General features: G+C 42.1%; 1 protein-coding gene across 1 annotated transcript; it reads right to left on the bottom strand.

The window, feature by feature from the left end:
* Nucleotides 1-1,266: 1,266 nt before the first annotated feature.
* CMTM2 (CKLF like MARVEL transmembrane domain containing 2) lies at nucleotides 1,267-25,199 on the bottom strand. The gene is made up of 4 exons (XM_004015047.6): nucleotides 24,987-25,199; nucleotides 24,691-24,849; nucleotides 4,510-4,611; nucleotides 1,267-4,028 (listed from the first exon to the last, which is right to left on the bottom strand). Exons 1-4 carry the CDS (start codon nucleotides 25,197-25,199, stop codon nucleotides 3,774-3,776), a joined length of 729 nt encoding a protein of 242 aa, XP_004015096.1. The 3' UTR covers nucleotides 1,267-3,773.
* Between the last annotated feature and the right edge of the window lie 52 nt (nucleotides 25,200-25,251).

Here is a 25,251-nt window from a genome sequence, read left to right as displayed (position 1 = left end):
TGGTTTCCTTTGTTGTGCAAAAGCTTTAGGTTCCAGTTACTTGGTTTTGCTTTTGTTTTCTTTGCCTTAGGCGGCAGATCCAAAAAACAAAAATTACTGCTATGATTTATGTCAGAGTGTTCTGCACATGTTTTCTTCTGGTTTTATGGTTCCCAGTCTTACATCTAGGGCTTTAATCTATTTTGAGTTTCTCTATTGTTTAAAATATTTACTTGGCTGCGTCAGGGCTTAGCTGTGGCAAGCAGCATCTTTACTGTATCATTCAGGGTCTTTCCTTGCAGGCAGGCAGGCAGGCTCAGTGGTTGCAGTGTCTGGGCTTAGTTTCTTTGTGGCATGTGGTAATATCAGACCACCTGACCTGCCTCCTGAGAAATCTGTGTGCAGGTCAGGAAGCAATAGTTAGAACCGGACATGTAACAATGAACTGGTTCCAAATTGGGAAAGGAGCATGTCAAGGCTGTATATTCTCCGACCAGGAACCAAACCCATGTCCTCCGCATTGCAAGGTAAATTCTTAACCATTGGGATGCCAGGTAAGTCCTCTTTCAGTTTATTTTTGTATATGGTGTAAGAAGATGCTCTAATTTCAATTCTGAATGATATCTTGCTCGATAGAGAGTCCTAAATTATAGGTTTTTTTTCCTTTTCAGCTCTTTAGCTATGTCATGCCACTTCCCTTTTGACCTGCAAAGTTTCTACAGAAAAATTAGCTGGTAGCCTTTTGAGTGGGTTTGTGTATGAGTCTTTATTTTTCTCTTGCTGCCTTTAGAATTGTCTTTAACTTTTGCCATTTTAATTGTGACATATCTTGGTGTGGGTCTCTTTGGAATTCATCTTGTTGGAACTCTGTGATTCCTGAACCTGGATATCTGTTTCTTCAGGTTTGGGAAGTTTTTAGCCATAATTTCATCTTTTTTTTTTTTTAACCCTTTTTTATCTTCTCCTCCTGTGAATATTAGTGTGCTTGATCTTATCCCAGAGGTTCCTTATTCTCATCTTTAAAAAAATCTTATTTTTGCTCTTCTGGTTGGGTGATTTCCATTTTTCTACCTTCCAGGCCACTTACGTGTTCTCCTGTATCACCTATGTGCTGTTAATTCCTTCTAGTGTGTTTTCCATTTCAGTTATTTTACTCTTCAGCTCTAACTGGTTCTTTATATTTTCTAGTTGCTTGTTAACAATTCTGCGTTCATATATTCCTTTTCCTGATTCAGATAGCACTCATTACAAATACTTTGAAAAAACAAATGCACTGAACTCTTTAGGTGGTAAGTTATCCCTGTGTCATTTATTGTTGTTGTTGTTAATTTTATGGGAGTATAGTTGATTGGCAATGTTGTGTTAGTTTCTGGTGTACAGTAAAGTGAATCAGTTATACATTTTCACATACCCGCTATTTTTTTTTAAGATTCTTTTCCCATATAGATAGGCTATTAGAGTATTGAGTAGGGTTTCCTGTGCTATTGTGCTATTACAGCAGAGGGTTTTTTCCCCCTTATTCACTTGAAACAAATTCCTCTGTGTCTCATTTGCTTTAATTTCTCTGGCTCTATGAAATTAGGTGAAACAGTTACTCATTCGGGTCATAGGAGCATCCCTATGCAAACTGTGTGTGCCCAGTGGCTGTGATGGGAGAGCTGGGTTTGAAACGAGCACAGGTCATGTCCTTCCCAGGGTGTGCTGTCAGCTGTCATCCTGGTGGAAGATGAGGCTGAACATGCAGGGGCCAGAGCCAGAGCCCACTCGAAGCCAGAGCTTCTCCTCTGCTCAGTGCCTGACACCACCCTGCTGGGGGTCGGAGAGGGTCCCAAGGTTCTAGAGCAGAAGCCCTGAAGTTCAGGTTCCCTCTAAGGGTACCGTCTCTCCCATCCCAATATTGACACCTTCACCCCAGAGAGGAGGAGTGTTGAAGCAAGAGGAGCAGGAGTAGGGGCTCATCGTGGGTGGGGGCACACACAAGGTAGCTGTGGGGAACCAGCTAGAGCTCTGGGCAGTTTCAATCTGCTTCCTTTCAGGATTGGGAACACGTGTACACCCGTGGCGGATTCATGTTGATGTATGGCAAAACCAATACAGTATTGTAAAGTAAAATTAAAAAAAAAAAATCTGCTTCCTTTGCCTTGTTCCTAGGAGTAAGCGAGCATGCGTGCGCTCTTCACCAGTGGGGTCTAGGTTTCTCCCATGCGTGTGTGTGCTCAGTTGCTTCAGCCGTGTGCGACTCTTTGTGGCCCCATGGACTGTAGCCTGCCAGGCTTCTCTGTCCATGGGATTCTCCAGGCAAGAATATTGGAGTGGGTTGCCAGGCCCTCCTTGAGGGGATCTTCCCAACTCAGGGATTTAACCCAGGTCTCCCGCACTGCAGGCGGATTCTTCACTACTGAGCCACCTAGGAAGCCCCTGCTTAGTCTTCCTGTTAAGTCTCCGTAGTTTTCTAACATGCTATGGAGACTCCCAGTCCACCCTAAAGGAAATCAACCCTGAACACTCACTGGAAGGACTGATGCTGAAGCTGAAGTTCCAACACTTTGGCCACCTGATGCGAAGAGCCAACCCGTTGGAACAGACCTGATGCTGGGAAAGGTTGAGGGTAGGAGGAGAAGAGGGCGACAGAGGATGAGATGGTTGGATGGCATCACCAATTCAGTGGACATACATTTGAGCAGACTCTAGGAGACGGTGAAGGATAGGGAAGCCTGGCCTGCTGCAGTCCATGGAGTCACAAAGAGTCAAACACGACTGAGCAACTGAACAATAGAGACTCCTGGTATCAGACCCCAGGGTTGGGGTGCCCCCATATGTGGTTTGAACTGCTCATTCCTCAAGGAGAATCTCTGAGCCCATGTAACTCTCCTGCCTCTTCTGTGTCTCCTCCCAGGAGTATGGGTCCTGACCTCATTGCTTCTGTTCCCTTCTAGCCAACACTGTGTGGATCTATTCTACAGCTTTGGTTATAGAAGGCTCTTTTTTGCCAGTCTCCAGCTTGTTTTCAGTGAGGACTGCTCCACCTGTAGATGTATGTTTGATGTATTCTTAGTGGGAGATGAGCTCAGGGTCCTTCTCTGCCATTTTCATCTCCTTCTAGGCACTGGCGCTTTAGTTATATTTTCAAGTCCTAAAAAATCAGGTTATTTTTATATTGCCCTTGACAATCTTATTTTTCTTTTGGTCTGGATTTCCTGATAATCTCTTTTTAATTTGAGGATAGTTGCTTTACCATCTTGTGTTGCCTGATAATATTTTGACACAGGGAAAGCAAGAACCACCTCCAGGGTGCTAAACCACCTCCAGAGGTTTTAACCGCTTTCTGCCAATGCCTCTTGCTTTCTATGTCCTCTCTGGGCAGAGACCCTGCTGAGTTGATTCTGTTTTTCCCTGATCCTGAAATGCATGGAAACATGACATGAAAAGGTCACTGTGAACAAAAGGCAGCCTTTTGTTTTCCAGTCTCTGCTTTTCCGTTGGCCACTCTGGCTGGCTGTGCGGACAGTGGGTGCCACCCACACTTCTGGTCCCCCCAAATCCCCGGGCCCCCCTCCAGCCTTGCCCTCCATACCAAAACTTTTGGCTACTCCTGCTGAATGAACAAAATAACCATTACGTCAACTTTAAGGTTTTCAAAATCCATTTTGAATTTGAAGAAGAAATTTCTTTTCCAATCAGAGATGGTGGTTGAAATGGATAAGAAGACCATTCTAGAGAGAAGACAGGCCAGACAGTGGGAACGTGTTCTGCGGTGAGACACCCGGCCACCGGTGACAACGTGTGCCTCCGCCTCACTTCTTGCCTCCCTTTGCCTTGCCCTTGTCTGCTTCCCCCTTCTTGGCATCTGGCTTTGCCTTGGTGTCCTTTGGTTTTGCTGCCTCCTTTTTTTTCCCTTCCTCTGCTGTTTTTTCTGCAGGCTTTGGCTTTTCAGGCTCCTTTGGTGGTGGAGGAACCAGCACATTCCTTTTGACCTTCTTGCCTTTGAAGTGTTTCTTTTGAAGACAAACGTCCACTAAAGCAAAAAGGGCGGCCACACCTATAAAGACCTGGGAAACAAAAGAATCCTCGTTACTTGGGGGCTTTTCCTTCAAAACATCAGAGTTCCTTCCTGACTTGCATGATCAGTCGCTGCTGCTTAACCCCTTCCCTCGACCCCTCAAGCTGCCAGATCCCAGAGAAACTTCTGGTTTGCCCCGCCACCCGCTGGCCTCAGCTTCCTCAGCTGAGCCCCATCCCTTCTGTCCCTTGCCGCAGCGCCTTTTCTTTTTCTCTGCAGGCCCGGCCTGGGTGGGGCCCTTTGCTCTGGGGTCTGCAGGCTGCTTTGAAGAGGAAACCATTAGCTAGGTGGGCTCCCTGTACACCATCTTTATTTAAGTGGCTTTTCCACGAGAAACACCAACTTTACTTTCAAACTTTGCTTGGATGGCAAAATTTTGTGAAAACAGGGTCTTTTCCTTCTGGGAAAATAACTGTTCTCCTGAAGTGCTGATTTCTGAGCAAATAAACAGCCCAATGTGCAAGACTCACCACAGCGGTGACGTAGTTCGGTGGCACTGTTTGCCGACTTCTGATAGCGAAGACCGCGCCCCCCACGAGGAAACCACAGCTAAACAGGTCGTTGAGAAGATCCTGAAAGCATGGGAGAGATAAGTCAGCTCTCAACAGGGCTGAGGCCCCTTCAACACCCGCTGATCTAGCTTCCGCCAAGGGGAATAGTTTTAAAAGTGACCGAGCTTCTGCCAAAGGGAATGGTTTCCAAACTTCTGCCCCATCTAAAGTGTGTGTGTTAGCTGCCCAGTGGTATCCAACTCTGAGACCCCATGGACTGTAGGCCACCAGGCTCCTCTGTCCATGGGATATCCCAGGCAAGAGTACTACAGTGGATTGCCATGCCCTTCTCCAGGGGATCTTCCCTGGAGATGAGGGATTGAACCAGAGATCGAACCCCATCCCCTGCATTGTAGATGGTCTCTTGCATTGCAGGCAGAGTCTTTACCACCTGAGCCACCAGGGTCAGATGATATAGGAAGGTATATAAGATGATGAATGTATAGCGGGTTAGGGGGACATATCTGTAGTTAAACAGCTGGACTCTGAGTTGCTGAACTCTGAGTTGAGACACAAAGTCCAGGATGCTTAACTGCCATTATGGGCTGCCTTGGCTACTATCCTGTGAAGTCACACATTTGGTGGCTATGTTTTTAGCTATGCTTTTCCCCACTTCCAACGCTCCCTTAAATAAACTTGCAATACACAACGTCTTTCTACCCTCGGGGCCGGTGCCTCTTTCTGAATCCAGGGTGGGCTGCGTTGCTCACAGGAGGTTCTGTTGGACTCTGGTCCTTCAGCTGGAAGCCTGGCAGCGATGTCTTCACCCTCTGCCCACTCCTCCCCTGAGCCTTTGCAAGGCCAGATCACTTCCTCATCATCCACCCTCTTTCCTATCCCTCGTGGCTGCAATCCTGCCCTTGCTCCATATCTGCTTCCGTGACCCTGTACTGACAAGGTCCAGATGTTCCCAGATTGAGCAAAAGGGCTGCCTCCTATGCTGTCTTCCCCTCAATTACCACCCACTGTGGCTCCCTGGCACAGCCAGACTTGACTCAGAGTTGGCCGAACCTGGGCCACAGCAAGTTGGCTTTCTCCCCCATCACTCCTGAGGCCCAGAGCTTGTGCATCCTTTTAACCCTGTGGGCAGTGGCTGACCCTGCAGAGTTGGGCAGTGCCATCATTCCCCTTGATTTCTCTGATGCCATTTTCTGTGGGTTGCCCTTCCCTGGCCACCTTGTCTCAGGCCTTTTCTTTTCCTCTTCAGTGTTCTGGATTTTAATACATTTCAAACATACAGAAAATTATAGAACAGCCCAACCCTGCTCCCACCTCCACCGGCCATGAACCACTGAGATTAAACAGATATTAATGTCTTGCAGTATTTGCCTCATGGCCCTCAAAACAAAAAGAAAAAAAACAAACCCTAAACAAAAAAGCTTCATGGGATGAGCCAGTCTTACCATTCCATACCTCTCCCTGCCTTTTGCATGACTTCCAAGTCTACGGGTAGTCTTCCCAGATGTATAGCAGTATTTTCTTCTCTATTCAGTTCAGTTCAGTTCAGTGGCTCAGTTGTGTCCGACTCTTTGTGACCCCATGGACTGCAGCACGCCAGGCCTCCCTGTCCATCACCAACTCATGGAGCTTACCCAAACTCATGTCCATTGAGTCGGTGATGCCATCCAGCCATCTCATCCTCTGTTGCCCCCTTCTCCTGCCCCCAGTCCCTCCCAGCATCAGGGTCTTTTCAAATGAGTCAGCTCTTCACAGCAGGTGGCCAAAGTGTTGGAGTCTCAGCTTCAGCATCAGTCCTTCCAATGAACACCCAGGACTGATCTCCTTTAGGATGGACTAGTTGGATCTCCTTGCAGTCCAAGGTACTCTCAAGAGTCTTCTCCAACACCACAGTTCAAAAGCATCAATTCTTCAGTGCTCACCTTTCTTTATAGTCCAACACTCACATGACTACTGGAAAAACTATAGCTTTGACTAGACAGACCTTTGTTGACAAAGTAATGTCTCTGCTTTTTAAAATGCTCTCTAGGTTGGTCATAACTTTCCTTCCAAGGAGTAAGCATTTTTTTAAATTTCATGGCTGCAATCACCATCTGCAGTGATTTTGGAGCTCAAAAAAATAAAGTCAGCCACTGTTTCCTCTGTTTCCCTATCTAGTTGCCATGAAGTGATGGACTGATGCTTTGATATTAGTTTTCTGAATGTTGAGCTTTAAGCCAACTTTTTCACTCTTCTCTTTCACTTTCATCAAGAGGCTCTTTAGTTCTTCACTTTCTGCCATAAGGGTGGTGTCATCTGCATATCTGAGCTTATTGATATTTCTCCCAGCAATCTTGATTCCAGCTTGTGCTTCATCCAGCCCAGCATTTCTCATGATGTACTCTGCATATAAGCTAAATAAGCAGGGTGACAATATACAGCCTTGATGTACTCCTTTTCCTATTTGGAACCAGTCTGTTGTTCCATGTCCAGTTCTAACTGTTGCTTCCTGACCTGCATACAGATTTCTCAGGAGGCAGGTCAGGTGGTCTTGTATTCCCAACTCTTTCAGAATTTTCCACAGTTTGTTGTGATCCACACAGTCAAAGGCTTTAGCATAATCAATAAAGCAGAAATAGATGTTCTGGAACTCTCTTGCTTTTTCGATGATCCAGGAGATGTTGGCAGTTTCATCTCTGGTTCCTCTGCCTTTTCTAAATCCAGCTTGAACATCTGGAAGTTCACAGTTCACGTATTGCTGAAGCCTGGCTTGGAGAATTTTGAGCATTACTTTACTAGCGTGTGAGATGAGTGCAGTTGTGTGGTAGTTTGAGCATTCTTTGGCATTGCCTTTCACTGGGATTGGAGTGAAAACGGACCTTTTCCAGTCCTGTGGCCGCTGCTGAGTTTTCCAAATTTGCTGGCATATTGAGTGCACCACCTTCACAGCATCATCTGTTAGGGTTTGAAATAGCTCAACCGGAATTCCATCACCTCCACTAGCTTTGTTCGTAGCGAAGGCCCACTTGACTTCACATTCCTGGATGTCTGGCTCTAGTTGAGTGATCACACCATCGTGATTATCTGGGTCGTGAAGATCTTTTTTTGTACAGTTCTTCCGTGTATTCTTGCCACCTCTTCTTAATATCTTCTGCTTCTGTTAGGTCCATACCATTTCTGTCCTTTATTGAGCCCATTTTGCATGAAATGTTCCCTTGGTATCTCTAATTTTCTTGAAGAGATCTCTAGTCTTTCCCATTCTGTTGTTTTCCTCTATTTCTTTGCACTGATCACTGAGGAAGGCTTTCTTATCTCTTCTTGCTATTCTTTGGGACTCTGCATTCAGATGGGTATATCTTTCCTTTTCTCCTTTGTTTTTCACTTCTCTTCTTTTCACAGCTATTTGTAAGGCCTCCTCAGACAGTCATGTTACTTTTTTGCATTTCTTTTTCTTGGGGATGGTCTTGATCACTGTCTCCTGTACAGTGTCACCAACCTTTGTCCAGAGTTCATCACTCTATCAGGTCTAGTCCCTTAAATCTATTTCTCACTTCTACTGTATAATCGTAAGGGATTTGAATAGGTCATACCTGAATGGTCTAGTGGTTTTCCCTACTTTTTTCAATTTAAGTCTGAATTTGGCAATAAGAGTTCATGATCTGAGCCACAGTCAGCTCTCAGTCTTGTTTTTGCTGATTACATAGAGCTTCTCCATCTTTGGCTGCAAAATATATAATCAATCTGATTTTGGTGTTGACCATCTGGCACAGTCCACGTGTAGAGTCTTCTCTCGTGTTGTTGGAAGAGGGTGTTTGTTATGACCAGTGTGTTCTCTTGGCAAAACTCTATTACTTTTGCCCTGCTCATTCTGTACTCCAAGGCTAAATTTGCCTGTTACTCCAGGTGTTTCTTGACTTCCTACTTTTGTATTCCAGTTCCCTGTAATGAAAAGGATATCTTTTTTGGGTGTTAGTTATGAACGGTCTTGTAGGTCTTCATATAACCATTCAACTTCAGCTTCTTCAGCATTACTGGTCAGGCATAGACTTGGATTACCATGATATTATATATACATAAAAAATATATAGTATTTTGTGTTTTAAATTCCAATAAAAGATGTATCTTATAGCATGTGCTTTTTAAACTTAACAATTTTTGAGATTTACCCATCTTGAGAAATAGATGAGATTGAGATGAGTGAGACTGAAGTCATTAATTTTAGCTGATGTATGAATAAACCAAACTAGAGACACTAGGGTACTTCTGCCTTTTAGGAAATTATTGCCAAATGTGCCTGCAGTGAACACTATTGTCTGTGCCTCTGATGAACATTTTTCCTTGTTGAGGTGCTGTCAAGCTTTTCTCTAAAGGACCTGTGTCAGTGTTCACTTACGCCCACAAATGTATAGGGGTTCCTGTTTCCCATGTCCTTGCCAAGGCCTAGGATTACCAGTCTTATTTTTCTTTGCCCATCTGATGAATTGAAACGGTACCTTGTTGTTTTACCTTTCAGATCGCTGGTTACTAATGAAGCATTTTTAAAAACTTGTTTTAGACATTGGGGTTTCCTGTCTATTCAGATCCCTTGCCCCATTTTTCTATGGGCTTATTTTTAAATTTTTATGATGTCTTCTTTTGTGAAAGTTTTAATTTTAATGATATATGGTTTTTCTCTTTTTCTCATGGTCCCAAGTGCGTGAGTGTTCAGTCGTATTGTGTCCAACTCTTTGTGATCCCGTGGACTGTAGCCTGCCAGGCTCCTCTGTCCATGGGATTTCCCAGGCAAGAATGAACATTTATTAAATACTCCATTCAGCTGTGTTATGCCACCTGTGTCATATGCCAAGTTGCCATATGTATATAGGTCTATTTCTGGGCTCTCTCTCTTTTTTCAAATACCTGTATTAGTCGGCTCATGTCGCCATATACAAAACGCCACAGACTGGGTGGCTTAAGCATCAGACATTTATTTTCTTACAGTTCCAGAGGCTAGAAGTCTATGATCAAAGTGCTAGCAAAGTCAGTTTCTGGTGAGGACTCTTCCTGGTTTGCAGATGGCTGCCTTTTCACCATTTTCTCATATGGCCTTTCTGTGGTGGGCAAGGTAGGGGTGGAGAGGAAGTGGGGAGAGGACACGGGAGAGGAAGGGAAAGAGAACAAGGTCTTGGTTATCTTTTCTTATAGGAACACTAATCCTATCAGATCAGGACTCCATGTTTAGGATCTCATTTAACCTATTTTTTAAAAATAGTTTTATGCTTTGCCAACAAAGGTCTGTCTAGTCAAGGCTATGGTTTTTTCAGTGGTCATGTATGGATGTGAGAGTTGGACTGTGAAGAAAGCTGAGGGCCGAAGAATTGATGCTTTTGAACTGTGGTGTTGGAGAAGACTCTTGAGAGTCCCCTGGACTGCAAGGAGATCCAACCAGTCCATTCTAAAGGAGATCAGTCCTGGGTGTTTATTGAAAGGACTGATGCTGAAGCTGAGACTCCAGTACTTTGGCCACCTCATGCAAAGAGTTGACTCATTGGAAAAGACCCTGATGCTGGGAGGGATTGGGGGCAGGAGGAGAAGGGGACGACAGAGGATGAGATGGCTGGATGGCATCACTGACTCGATGGACGTGAGTCTGAGTGAACTCCGGGAGTTGGTGATGGACAGGGAGGCTGGCGTGCTGCGATTCATGGGGCCGCAAAGAGCCGGACACGACTGAGCGACTGAACTGACTGCCATTCATTTTTGGCTCTGCTGAGCCTTTACTGCTGCATTCTCTAGCTGCAGGGAGTGGGGGCTCCTCTCCCTAGTGGCGCGCGGCTGTCACCGTGATGGCTCCTCCTGTTGTGGAGCTCTAGGGCACGTGGGCTTCAGTGGTTGCAGCACATGGACTCAGCAGTTGTGGCTCATGGGCTTTAGAGCACAGGATCAATAGCTGTTGTGCACAGGCTTATTTGCTCTGCAGCATATGGGATCTTCCCAGACCAGGGATCAAACCTGGGTCTCCTGTATTGGCAGGCAGATTCTTTACCACTGAGCCACCAGGGAAGCCCCTCATTTAATCTTAATTACCACTCTGAAGGCCCCATCTGCAAGTATAGGCACACTGGGGATTAGGATTTCAGCATTAGAATTTTGGGGGTACGTATACATTCAGTCCATTACAATTTGATTAGTCTTTTTGTCAACCCCTGAACTAGTACCAAAGCTTTATTCTAATATCTCCTTGGGTGGGTCCATCCTTGTAATTCTCTTTATTCTTCCATGAGAATTTTAGAATCATCTTGCAAAGTTCCATAAACAACCTCTGTTAGGTTGAAATTTCATTTAATGTGGACACTGCTTTGGAATGAAATTGACATCTTTATGATAGTAACTCTTCACATCCGTGACTATGGTGTATTTCTTCTCTTACTTAGATTTTTGTTGTTGTTGTTATGTCCAGTAACAAAATGTTGTTATCTCCACATGAAGTTTTACAGTCTTTGAATGGGTTTATTCTCAGACACCCATAGTTTCTCTTACTGCTTTAAATGGTTTCTTTGAAAAGTCACATTTTCTCATTATTTGCTGCAGGGAACACTTTGTTTCTGATTACCTTGTGGAACTCAATCAGTTCTAGTAATTTGAGTCTCCTGGATTTTCAGTGTAGAGAATCATATTATCAGTGAGTAATGCTAGTTTTTTTCTCCTTCCCAATCCATATACCATTTGTTCTTCTTGTCATATTGTACTAAGCTCTTCAGCACAATGTTGAATGGAAGTGGGGATAGTAGGCATCTCTAAGGAAATGCTTCTAATGTTTTACCATGAAATACAATGTTCATTTTAGGCTTGGGTAGGTATTTATTATTAAGTTAAGGAAGTTCCCCTTTTTCCTGGTTTGCTAAGAGGCTTTCAAAAAGTAGTGTTGAATATTACTAAATAATTTTTCTGCAGCTTATGAGATGATTAAATGGTTTTCTCCTTTAAATAAAAGACGGTGAATTATGTTAACAGAACTTTGAGATGAAACCACCTTTATATTCCTGGCAGATGCCCTGCTTGGCCATGATGTCATGGTGCACTCCTTGCTTATGCATTGCTTGATTTAGTTTGCTAGTGTTTTTTTGAGAATTTTTATTGCTATACTCAAATAATATATGCCTATAGTTTACTTTCTTTATCAGGTCTGGTTTTAAGATCAAAGCCTTACCAGATGGTACGATATATTATAAACCTCCCCCCTCCCCATTTTTTAAAGAGAAAAAAGGGATAGACCAGTGGAACTGAATATGAAGTCTAGAAATTAACTGCATATGGGATTAAAAAAATTTATTTTTGGCTGCATGTGGCATACAGGATCTTAGTTCTCTGACAAGATCAAAACCATGCTCCCTGCAGTGGAAGCATGGATTCCTAACCACTGGACCACCAAAGAAGTCTCTCATATGGGATTTTAGCATTTAACAAAAATGCCATTTCAAATCAGCAGAGGGGAAGGGTGTACCATTCAGTAAATGAATAAACTGAGTGACAGGGGGAAATAGTTTGAGAGCCATCAGGATACCAAGCTGGAGCCATGGTTCACACCATCTACCAAATGATTCCACATAAATCAAAAGATTTAAATGTAAGAAATGAAATAAGTCCCAGGTGAAAACATGGGTGAATTGCTTTATAACCTATTTTTCTATTTCTTTTTGAGTCAACTTTTGTACACTGTGGTGACCCAAGGACTAAAGAGCATCTGCTTGGTTTTATCTAAAACCAAGGAGGGTCTTGGAATGCAGGAACGGAAAAACCAGACCCTTATCGTCCTTCCCTCCCGCATGTTGTAACTATTAACGGATTTCAGGTCCTCCTGAGCAGTATAACCTGTCTCCCCTCCTACCCCACACATGGAGAAGGTATTTGCCTTACTCTTACTCCACCAGTATACGTGCCTCATCCAATCAGCAAATGACCTGCAAGACCGCTATCCCACTCCTTGCACCCTGGGTATAAAAGTGGACTAAGGGTTCCTGTTCAATGCTGGTTCTCCCTTGAGCTGGTCCACTGTTCTAACAGCATCCCCCACTCTAATAAATTTTTAAAAATCTTTTATTTATTTTTTATTTTTCTGTTTACTTTCCATTTATTCACATTTCATGGATTGATACACTTGCTCAACGGGATCACTCAAAAACGGATACACACCGAGATTACATTGTCTGACAATCCAAGTATTTTAGCTTTAGAAAACAGTTTCCTATATAAAATAGAAAGCAAACAATTGATCCATTTGATATGCGACCAAGTTTCCCGTCTCTGCTACAACTGGGTCTGCCACACCAGCAACATGCACACACACATACCTGTGCCTGTCACACCAGCGACACACACACACACAGGCCTTGTGCTCAGAGCACCACATGGGAAGGAAGTTGTGACAGGCCCCTCCCTGTCGCCTACTGGTGCTACAGGACAAAGCGGTCTGTGCCTCTGAGACCTTCCAGAATGAGGATGACTACCAGGGGTTTGGGAGTGAGTCGCTTAGTTTGTAAAAATGCACTGCACTTTCATTTGGATTGTTCTGAACTGTTCTGAAACAGAATAACTGACAAATGCTCAGAAACAGGCAATTCGCTGACCTTTAAAACTAAACCAAAAAAGCCTTCTCTAAACTCTAACAATAAGGTAGAATATTAGTTTCTTTCCCTCTACCCCAGAACAGGTAGATATTTTTTGGCATGCAGCATATCAAAAATATGATTTATATATAAATTTATTTATTTTAATTGGAGGCTAATTACTTTACAATATTGTATTGGTTTTGCCATACATCAACATGAATCTGCCACAGGTATACACGTGATCCCCATCCTGAACCCCCCTCCCGCCTCCCTCCCCATTCCCTCTTATTCTGTCTCATCTCTGGAAATTCTTTTCCAACCTGTACCTGAACCACGACATACATCATATATTTCTCTGAGAAATTAACTCTATATTCCAATTTACTGGCGTAAAGGTTCATATTTTCCCTATGATCTTTAAAACCTCTTGTTTATACTAATATTTTTCTTTGTCCTCTTTTTTTCTTGAGGTTTATGGTTTATCTCCTTTATTAGTCTTTTCAAAGAATTAGATTTTATTAGTCCTCACTATGGACCTTTGTTTCTTATTTCATTAATTTTAGCTCTTTGACACTGCCTTCATAATTCTTTTTTGGTTCATCTTGTCTCCTTCTTGATATAGATATGTGAATTGTTAATTTTCATTGTTCTTTTCTCAGTATACAGACTTGAATTTGGATTGCTTAACTGCATTCTACAGATAGTATTTGCTAATACTACATGTAACTAAATCCCTATGTGTTTGGGGAAAACCATTAAATTTCCCTCAAATACATAAAGATTTAAATTTTACTGATTTATTTCTAATTATATTGCATTGAAGTTAGAGACTGTGGTCTATATCATATCAGTTCCTTGTTATTTGTTTATTTTTGCCTTGTGGTGTCATTGAGGATAACTTTTGTGATTGTTCCAAGTACGCTTGAAAAGAATGTGTAGCCTATTAGTCTGGGGTGTAGGGTTCTATATGTCCTATTCATATATACGGCAGTGGATCAAGCTATCAATTACTGAAGGAGACATGTTAAAATCTCCAACTATGGTTGTAATTGTTCATTTTTGTCTTTTATATTTAGGGAGCTATATTGTTAGGTATATGGGCTTTCCCAGTGGCTCAGTGCTAAAGACAGAAGACAATGTCTCAATGCAGAAGACAATGCAAAAGATGGTGTGGGTTTGATCCCTTGGTTGGAAAGATCCCTTGCAGGAGGAAACGGCAACCTCCTCCAGTATTCTTGCCAGAAAAATCCCATGGACAGAGGAGCCTGGCGGGCTTACAGTCCATAGGGTCGTAGAGTCGGATATGACTGAGTGAGCACACAGGCATTGTTAGGTACATACAAATTCAGAATTGCTATATGTAGTAATCCTCTTTACATACTTAGTTTTTAAAACATAAAATTTGTTTCATACGATGGTAGAGTTACGTTAGCTTTTTTTAGTTAGTATTTTCCTCTAATTTTTTTCTATCTCTTACAACCTTTCTCCACATGCCTTGTACATTGTTGGATTTAAAAAACTTATTCTTAGAATCCTTTCTCTTTTAAATGAATGATATAGTCCATTTATATTTGCCATCATTTAAGATATATTTGCAGCCATGAAATTAAAAGACACTACTCGTTGGAAGGAAAGTTATGACCAACCTAGATAGCATATTCAAAAGCAGAGACATTACTTTGCCGACTAAGGTCCATCTAGTCAAGGCTATGGTTTTTCCAGTAGTCATGTATGGATATGAGAGCTGGACTGTGAAGAAGGCTGAGTGCCGAAGAATTGATGCTTTTGAACTGTGATGTTGGAGAAGGCTCTTGAGAGTCCGTTGGACTGCAAGGAGAGCCAACCAGTCCATCCTAAAGGAGATCAGTCCTGGGTGTTCATTGAAAGGACTGATGTTGAAGCTGAAACTCCAATACTTCGGCCACCTGATGCAAAGAGTTAACTCATTGGAAAAGACCCTGATGCTGGGAAGGACTGGGGGCAGGAGAAAGGGATGACAGAGGATAAGATGGCTGGATGGCATCACTGACTTGATGGACGTGAGTTTGGGTAAACTCCAGGAGTTGGTGATGGACAGGGAGGCCTGGAGTGCTGCGGTTCATGGGGTCGCAAAGAGTCGGACATGACTGAGCGACTGACCTGAACTGAACACATTCCTTTTTATTTTCCCCTTTTTACCTTCTATTGAGTCATTTCCCTCGATTCTCTTTTCACCTTTTCTTTTCAACAGGTTGGAGGTTACATATCCTGGAATTCTGCAGCTTCCCTGGTGGCTTAAATGGTAAAGAATCTGACCTGCAATGTAGGAGACCCAGGTTCTCTCCCTGAGTCAGGGAAAATCCCCTGGAGAAGGGAATGGCTATCCACTCCAGTATTCTTGCCTGGGAGATCCCATGGACAGAGGAACCTGGAAGGCTACAGTCCATGGGGTTGCAAAGAGTCGGACACTACTGAAGCAACTTAACACACACATACACACATATCCTGGAATTCTATTCTTCAGCAAAACAATATTATGTCTTAATATATTAATGTTAATACTATTACCAAATCTACCGCTCCTCCCAATAAAGGACTTTCATTTATCATATGCCACCTCTGTAGACTTACATGCTATTGTGTTGCTGCTACTTTGGTTCCACCTTGGTTTAGTGTTCTCGCTGATAAAGCTATTAATAAGTTTTTAAAAATCAAGCAACCTTGGTCAAAATGCTTAAAGTCAATCCACAAGCTTACTAGGTTCTTTGTTTACTGTTCCTGTTTTACACTGCAAACATTTCTTTGGGGTGTAATTTCATTCTTCCTGAGGTCTTTCACTAGTGCCTTCAGTGAGGGTCAATGAAAGGGAAACATTTTTTCCTCATTCTAACTGTGTCTTTTACTCTTTCCACCTCAGTCTCTTAAAGAAATTATTCCATTGTTTTTTGGCCACTTTTGTTGCTGTTGAAAAATACGAAGTTAGTCTAATAGTTTGAGCTTTCTGTTTTAAGGTAAAGTGTCTTTTCTGTTGGTTTGATTTTTGTTTTCATTTGCCTCTGATGACCAGCTGTACCTCTATGACATGTCTAGGTATGGCTTTTTTTTATTTATTCTTCTTGGTCCCTCTTCGAGAATTCATGTCTCTCATTAAATCTAATATTAATATGCCACTCAGTTTTTTTTTTTGGTTACTCTTTTCATAGAGTATCTTTTTCCATTTTCACTTTCAACCTATTTGTATCTTTGGATTTAAAGGAATTCTCTTGTGATCCTCATATAGGAGAATTATGTTTTGTTTTTTTTTAATATATTCTGATAATCTTTACTTTTTAATTGAAGAGTTTAATCTATGAACACTTAAAGTAATTCAGTTCAATTCAGTCGCTCAGTTGTGTCTGACTCTTTGCGACCCCATGAATCGCAGCACGCCAGGCCTCCCTGTCCATCACCAACTCCTGGAGTTCACCCAAACTCATGTGCGTCAAGTCAGTGATGCCATCCAGCCATCTCATCCTCTGTCGTCATCCCCTTCTCCTCCTGCCCCCAGTCCTTCCCAGCATCAGGGTCTTTTCCAATGAGTCAACTCTTCGCATAAGGTGGCCAAAGTATTGGAGTTTCAGCCTCAGCATCAGTCCTTCCAATGAACACCCAGGACTGGTCTCCTTTAGGATGGATTGGTTGGATCTCCTTGCAGTCCAAGGGACTCTTAAGAATTACTGATGACTTATTTCTGTAATTTTGCTATTTATTTTCTATATTCATATTTCATATTTCTTTGTTCCTCAATGTCTCCATTATCGCTTTCTTTTGTATTTAATTTTTTGAAATGTGCCAATTTTATTCTCTTATTTCCTTTCTGTCTATATATTTTAGTTAATTCCTTAGTGGTCACTTTGGAATTATTATTGGTATCTTAAATTTATAACAATCTCATTTGCATTGATACCAGCTGAGCTTCAGTAGTACACAGAAACTCATTATTATTGTCACAAATTGTATCTTTATACATTGTGGTCTATTAACATAGATTTAAATGGTTTTATGCATTTGTCTTTCAAATCATATCAGAAAAGAAAGAAGAGTTACAAACCTCAAATACAAGAATACTGGCTTTTATATTTACCTATGTAGTTACCTTTACTGGTGTTATTTTATGGCTTCAAATTATTGTCTAGTGTCCTTTCATTTTAGCCTGAAGCGTTTCTTGTAGAGCAGGTATATCAGCAACAAATTCCATCAATTTTTGTTTACATGGGAATATCATCATTTCTCCTTCATTTATATTTATTTATTTTTAAAGGTTCGCCTTCATTTCTGAATGGTAATTTTTGAAGGGCAACTTCAAATTTGAAGGTTATTGTATTCATTTCTTGAAGTTGCGGAAAGAGAGTACTACTACCTGCATGGCTTAGAATTTAATGTTTCAGCTGTGGAGGCCAGAAGTCTGAAATAGAGATATATGTAGGGCCCTGCTCCTCTGAATATGCTAGAGTAACTATCTGTTTTGGGCTTCTCTTCCAGCTTCTTGTAGCTTGAGGCATTCCTTTTCTTGTCTTGTCTTCCTATCTTCTTCCTGTGTCGCTTCACATTGTCTTCTTTCTGTTTATATCTGTATCTGTGTTCAAGTTCCTCCCTTTTACAAAGACACTGGTCACATTGGATTAGGGTCCACTCTGATAACCTCATCTTTATTTGATCATCGGCAAGGACCTTATTTCCAAATAAGGTCATGTTCACAGGAACTGGGAGTTAAGACATCACCATACTTGGGGGGTACATAATTCAACCCCTAACAGACAGCACATTTTAAAGATGGAATTTTTGGTGGATAGTTTTTTTTTTCTTCCCCCCTTTAAGGACTATAAGTACATCATTCCACTCCCTCAGGTCTCCGGTGTCTGATGAGAAATTAGTTGTTAATCTTATTAAGGGTCCCTTGTACAAGATGAGTTATTTCTCTCTTATAACTTTCAAGACTTTATCCTGTCTTCATCTTTAGATAGTTTGATTATAATGTGTCTCAGAGTGGATCACTTTGAGTTTATCCTACTTGGTTCCTTTTGGATGCATAGATTCCTATCTTTTACCAAATTTGGAAAGATTTTGGCATTATTTCTTTGAATAGTCTTTCTGTCCCTTTCTCTCGTTTTTCCCCTTTGGGGACTCTGCCTATGTTAGTATGCTTGATGGTGTCCCATGGGTCTGTTAGACTCTGTTCATTTTTTCTTCATTCTTTTTTCTGTTTCTCAAACTGAATGGTCTCAATTGACCTGTCTTCAGGTTCACTGATTCATTCTTCTGCCTGTTCAAATCTGTTGTTTAAAAAGCTCTAGTGAATTTTTCACTTCAGTTATATTAGTTTTCAGCTCCAGAGTTTCTATCTGGTTTCTTTTTAAACTTCTCTTTATTGACATTATATATTTGGTTCATGATTGTTCTCTTGGTTTCCTTTAGTTCCTTGAGCGTTTTAAAGACAGTTCATTTAAAGTCTTTGTCTAGTAAGACTAATATCTAGGTTTCTTCAACAGCAGTCTCTATTAATATATATATATTTTTTCTGTGAATAGGCCAAAATTTTTGCATGCCTTATAATTCTTTGAAAACTATGCATTTTGAATATAATATAGTTACTCTGGAAACCATATTGCCTCTCTTCTCTAGAGTTTGTTGTTGCTGTTTGTTGTGAGTTAAGTCATTTGTATGTTTATTGTTTTTCCCTAAACTATGTTTTAAAAGATTGTATTCTTTCTCTTGTGTGGCCACTGATGTCTTTGTCTTTCATCAGCTTAATAATCAGGAGATTATTTGATGGATATTTCCTTAAATATTGGAAACAAAAAGTCTTTGCAAATTGGCTTTATATTAGGGCACTCCTTCAATACCTCTCCAAGCTGTTTAGATCTCTTAGTTTTTACTTGCTGCTTGTGCAGAGCCTAAAGGTCAGCCAAAGGCGAAAGCTTAGTTCTTCTTCTTTTTTTTTTTTTTTTTCCCCTGGGCATGTGCTGTCCTAGATTACCTGGTAGAGGTGGAGGCTTTTCAAAGTTCTTATTTCTCCCATGCATCTCCTTCCCAAACTTCTGATCTGTCTACTTCTTGGAAAACCTTGCCCCAGATTTCTATGATTAGTACATATGCCTTTAAATGCTTTTAACAAATGCTATCTAGGAGGCTACTTCAGCCTTGAGAAAACTCTGAAGCAGGTGACACAAAGGCAAGTCCCTGGCCAGTCCTTCAGGGAGCCACCAGATAGGTCAAGCACACAACTTAATTCTTTGGGAACAAGATTTGCATTGTTCCCTCTGCCACCAGCAAGGAATATGGTCAGGAATGTGGGCTATCTTCATGTCCACTGACAAGCTGGGGATTGAGGGATGGCAGGCAGGTTAAGTTATAAGGCTACAAAATTCTCTTACCCAAATTCAGTAACTTCTTTCTCCATTAAGCATTTTGTTTTTTGTTTAATTAGATTTCAGAGTTCTGAAAAAGTTGACTCTGACACTTTTTGAGAGCCTAATCATTGCTCTAGTAGAAGGACAGAGATTTGGAATTCCCTACTCTGTCCTTCTTTTTTTTTTGGCTGCACAGCATGTGGGATCTCAGGGGATTGAACCTGCGCCCCCTGCATTGGAAGTGCAAAGTCTTAGTCGCTGGACTGCCGGGGAAAGTCCTACTCTGCCATTTTTAGTGCTATCACTCATTAAATCTGGAGGGGTCTCAGTTACTATCACTTTGAATATTCTCTATTCTCTTGTGTGTCTTCTTCTGGAATTCCTATTAGGTTTATGATGGACTTTCTCATTCCATATTCTATGTTTCAACTTCTCTCTTCATATTTTCTCTCTTTATCCATCAGTAATATATTCTGGGTAATTTTCCCACATTCTTAGGCTCATTGCTTCCCCAGCTTTTGTCTAATATATTTTTTAACCAGTTTATTGACATTTTTATTTCCATAACCATATGTTCAAGCTCTAGACATTATATCTTATAATTTTAAAAAAAATCTGTCTATTCTGACCTCTTAATGTCTTATTATTTTCTTCAGGCTTTTATTTATGTCTTTATAATTTAAATATATTATAAATTATTTTCAGACAGTTCTTTTACTATCTCATATTCTAAGGGTTCTAATCCTCCCATTTGTTATTTTTGCTGGGTCTTGATTCTTAGTCATGAATTTTGTAGTTTGGAACTGTGAATTCATTTTTGATTGCCCCCCCCACACACCCTTTTCATTATAGGGGACTGGAATGCAAAAGTAGGAAATCAAGAAACACCTGGAATAATACACAAATTTGGCCTTGGAGTACAGAATGAAGCAGGGCAAAGGTAATAGAGTTTTGCCCAGAGAACGCACTGGTCATAGCACACACTGTCTTCCAACAACACAAGATAAGACTCTACACATGGACATCACCAGATGGCCAACACTGAAATCAGACTGATTATATTCTTTGCAGCCAAAGATGGAGAAGCTCTATACAGTCAGCAAAAACAAGACCGGGAGCTGACTGTGGCTCGGATCATGAACTCCTTATTGCCAAATTCAGACTTACATTGAAAAAAGTAGGGAAAACCACTAGACCATTCAGGTATGACCTATTCAAATCCCTTATGATTATACAGTAGAAGTGAGAAATAGATTTAAGGGACTAGACCTGATAGATGGAGTGCCTGATGAACTACGGATGGAGGTTCATGACATTGTACAGGAGACAGGGATCAAGACCATCCCCAAGAAAAAGAAATGCAAAAAAGCAACATGACTGTCTGAGGAGGCCTTACAAATAGCTGTGAAAAGAAGAGAAGTGAAAAACAAAGGAGAAAAGGAAAGATATACCCATCTGAATGCAGAGTCCCAAAGAATAGCAAGGAGAGATAAGAAAGCCTTCCTCAGCAATCAATGCAAAGAAATAGAGGAAAACAATAGAATGGGAAAGACTAGAGATCTCTTCAAGAAAATTAGAGATACCAAGGGAACATTTCATGCAAAATGGGCTCAATAAAGGACAGAAATGGTATGGACCTAACAGAAGCAGAAGATATTAAGAAGAGGTGGCAAGAATACACGGAAGAACTGTACAAAAAAGATCTTCACGACCCAGATAATCACGATGGTGTGATCACTCAACTAGAGCCAGACATCCAGGAATGTGAAGTCAAGTGGGCCTTAGGAAGCATCACTACGAACAAAGCTAGTGGAGGTGATGGAATTCCGGTTGAGCTATTTCAAACCCTAACAGATGATGCTGTGAAGGTGGTGCACTCAATATGCCAGCAAATTTGGAAAACTCAGCAGCAGCCACAGGACTGGAAAAGGTCCGTTTTCATTCCAATCCCAGTGAAAGGCAATGCCAAAGAATGCTCAAACTACTATACAATTGCACTCATCTCACACGCTAGTAAAGTAATGCTCAAAATTCTCCAAGCCAGGCTTCACCAATACATGAACCGTGAACTTCCAGATGTTCAAGCTGGATTTAGAAAAGGCAGAGGAACCAGAGATGAAACTGCCAACATCTCCTGGATCATCGAAAAAGGAAGGGAGTTCCAGAACAACATCTATTTCTGTTTTATTGACTATGCCAAAGCCTTTGACTGTGTGGATCACAACAAACTGTGGAAAATTCTGAAAGAGTTGGGAATACAAGACCACCTGACCTGCCTCCTGAGAAATCTGTATGCAGGTCAGGAAGCAACAGTTAGAACTGGACATGGAACAACAGACTGGTTCCAAATAGGAAAGTGAGTACGTCAAGGCTGTATATTGTCACCCTGCTTATTTAACTTCTATGCAGAGTACATCATGAGAAATGCTGGGCTGGATGAAGCACAAGCTGGACTCAAGATTTCCAGGCGAAATATCAATAAGCTCAGATATGCAGATGACACCACCCTTATGGCAGAAAGTGAAGAAGAACTAAAGAGCCTCTTGATGAGAGTGAAAGAAGACAGAGAAAAAGTTGGCTTAAGGTTCAACATTCAGAAAACTAAGATCATGGCATCCAGTCCCATCACTTCATGGCAACTAGATGTGGAAACAAAGGAAACAGTGGCTGACTTTATTTTCTTGGGCTCCAAAATCACTGCAGATGGTGATTGCAGCCATGAAATTAAAAGATGCTTACACCTTGGAAGGAAAGTTATGACCAACCTAGAGAGCATTTTAAAAAGCAGAGACATTACTTTGCCAACAAAGGTCCGTCTAGTCAAGGCTATGGTTTTTCCAATAGTCATGTATGGATGTGAGAGTTGGACTATAAAGAAAGGTGAGCACTGAAGAATTGATGCTTTTGAACTGTGGTGTTGGAGAAGACCCTTGAGAGTCCCTTAGACTGCAAGGAGATCCAACCAGTCCATCCTAAAGGAGATCAGTCCTGTGTGTTCATTGGCAGGACTGCTGCTGAAGCTGAGACTCCAACACTTTGGCCACCTGATGTGAAGAGCTGACTCATTGGAAAAGACCCTGATGCTGGGAAAGATTGAAGGCGAGAGAAGAAGGGGATGACAGAGGATGAGATGGTTGGATGGCATCACCGACTCAATGGACATGAGTTTGGGTAAGCTCCAGGAGTCAGTGATGGACAGGGAGGCCTGGTGTGTTGCAGTCCATGGAGTTACAAAGAGTCGGACATGACTGGGCAACTGAACTGAATACTCCTGTAACCTGTCTTGTGAGATTTGTTTATGCTTTGATTATGATTTTGCACTTGTTTGTCAGGAATCCTATGGATTTCTTCAGAATACTATCAAATTGGGATTGATTTTTATGCCAGTTTCCAGGCACTGTGTTTTCTAAACTTCATGAAGGTTTCCAGGCTGAAGGGAGGAAAACTTAGACCAAATCTATACAAAGGGCTACCCAGGTGGTGCTAGTGGTAAAGAACTCACCTGCCAATGCTGGAGACATAAGAGATGAGGGTTCAATCCCTGGATCAGGAAGATCCCCTGGGGGGGGGACATGGCAACTCACTCCAGTATTCTTGCCTGGAGAATTGCATAAACCAAGGAGCCTGGCAGGCTGCAGTCCATAGAGTCACACAGAATCAGACATGACTGAAGTGCCTTAGCAGGTACACACACATACAAAGTGTAAGCTCAAGGTTCATAGTTCTCAAGATCTTTTGTGGTTTTTTTCTCACTGAAAACTCAGGTAGAGATGAGTATGCTTTCTTGTTCTTCTGTGTAAGGAAAAGGTGTCTCCTCTGTCTTTTCCCTCAGGGTACAGTCTTTGCAGGGTGCTGGCCTTGTATGGGATTTTTGGTTCTAAATCTCCACTTTGCCTAGGACCAAGGCCGCATCTCTTAACTTGAGAATATGTGAGAATCCATGTTCAGAGTTCCTGGGCTAACACTTCATGGGCCATCTCCACCCACACTGAAGCAGCTGATTAGATCACTGCTCCTGTTTCCCATTTCTGGCATCTGTGCGTTTCCCCCTTTTTTTTCTTTTGCCAACTCAGCCATTCAGTTAAATCAATAGTGTTTACATTTCCCCACTAATAGCTTTATGTAAGTACAGCAGGAGGATTTTCAGGGTTCAGTGATTTTTCATCTTGTGGGAACTACCAGTATCTTCTCAAGGACTTTGGCTGGAAATGTGTCCTCTGCTTATCCCTTTCCCAAGAGCTTTATGGCCCTCTTTTCCTTTCTCCAGACCTGTGGGTCACTGGACTCTAAAAACTTTTAACAAGTAGGCAGGACAGATTGCAGTTAGGGACTCAGACTCTACTAAAAAAGCTGGGTTTGAATCCTTTTTCTGCCACTTACTACCTGAATTACCTGGGGGCAAGTTGCTTGGCCATTCTGAACCTATTTTGTGTATAAAGTGAGTGAAAATGGTGAGCACAGGACTCTAGAGACATGCTGTGATCAAGCAATGAACAAGGGACCTTGGGTTAGTTGGAAGTTAGGTAGGTAAGTTTTATGATTACCTAGGTAATGGGCAAGGGTTCAGCTCCGTGAGTCTTCGCATCAGGCACTTTATTTTTCCTCTCTAGGAACAATCTAATACAAGATTATTACTGTGTTCATGTTACAGATGAAGAAACAGAGTCTGGGAGTGGTAACTTGCCCAGCTCAGTCCCATTCCAGTGAATGACTGCTTTGGGCTGAACATCTTTCTGGACTTAACATCCCTTTACAAGAACAGCCACCGTAGATCTGGTGCTACTTTACAAGTGATTTTTCTTTTTAATTCTCATTTTATATGACTGATTTCTTTCTTGGATTTCAGGCAACAGGGTACCTTTGAAGTGATCTTTTCAGTCAAGTGTGCTGGCATAGGGGTTGGCAGGAACCACTGGTTGCTACACGCCCCTTGCTGCCAAGGAGAGCAAAGCTTCAGGAAAGCAGACTTCTTCCTTTGACCACAAGGTAGGGATGGGGCCCTCCACCCTTAAGCTGAGCCTTTTGGAAGCCTTTTTTACCTAACTTCAGCTGCCCCTGCTCTGGCCCCACCTGAAGGTGCTAAGCCCATGCCTGGAACACAATAAGAGAGATGAGGTGTATCTCTTTGTTCAGTCACTTTTCAAGTGCCAAGACACATGCACGGATGTCACACCAGGCTCAGCCACTCCCCACCACCCCTCACTTACAGAAATGGGCCACAGGATGAAGGGCACATATCTCTGGATGGCGAAGGTGTAGATAATGATGAAGAAGATGAAGATGGATATCTCCATGGTGATGATGAGTGTCAGGATGGGGTGTACAGTGGTCCCCGTGAACATTATCAGCGAACCTATTAGGCAGCCCTGCCAGAAGACATGCCCTTTGAGCCATGGCAAAGGGCTCAGGCCACAGGAGCCTCAGGGAGCCCACTCCTTCTGCCTCCTCCCTCCTCCCATCTTTGGACATCCCGCTCCCACCCAGGGATACAGGCCCAACTTACCAAGCTAATGAGCTTGACCTCAGCGTGCCCCAAACTCCAGAACTCTTTATTGCTGTCCTTGAATTCCCACTTGTAACGGCGACACCCCTTCCTCGTTCCCACCTCATCTTTGGGCTGCTCTGACTTTTTCTTGTACTCCTCTGTTTTTTCCTCGGCCTCCTGCGCTCCAGGTGCTGCTGCCGGTTCCTTGGGTTTGTTCTTTTTATCAGCCATCTGACCGTGAAGCTCTCAGGTTCTCACGGCCTGCCCAATTTCTCTTGCCGTC

This window comes from Ovis aries, chromosome 14 (genome assembly GCF_016772045.2).
Source record: "Ovis aries strain OAR_USU_Benz2616 breed Rambouillet chromosome 14, ARS-UI_Ramb_v3.0, whole genome shotgun sequence".
In the NCBI taxonomy this organism is placed as follows: Eukaryota; Metazoa; Chordata; class Mammalia; order Artiodactyla; family Bovidae; genus Ovis; species Ovis aries.
The sequence above is the reverse complement of the archived record's forward strand: the minus strand, read 5'-3'. Positions and strand labels throughout refer to the sequence as shown.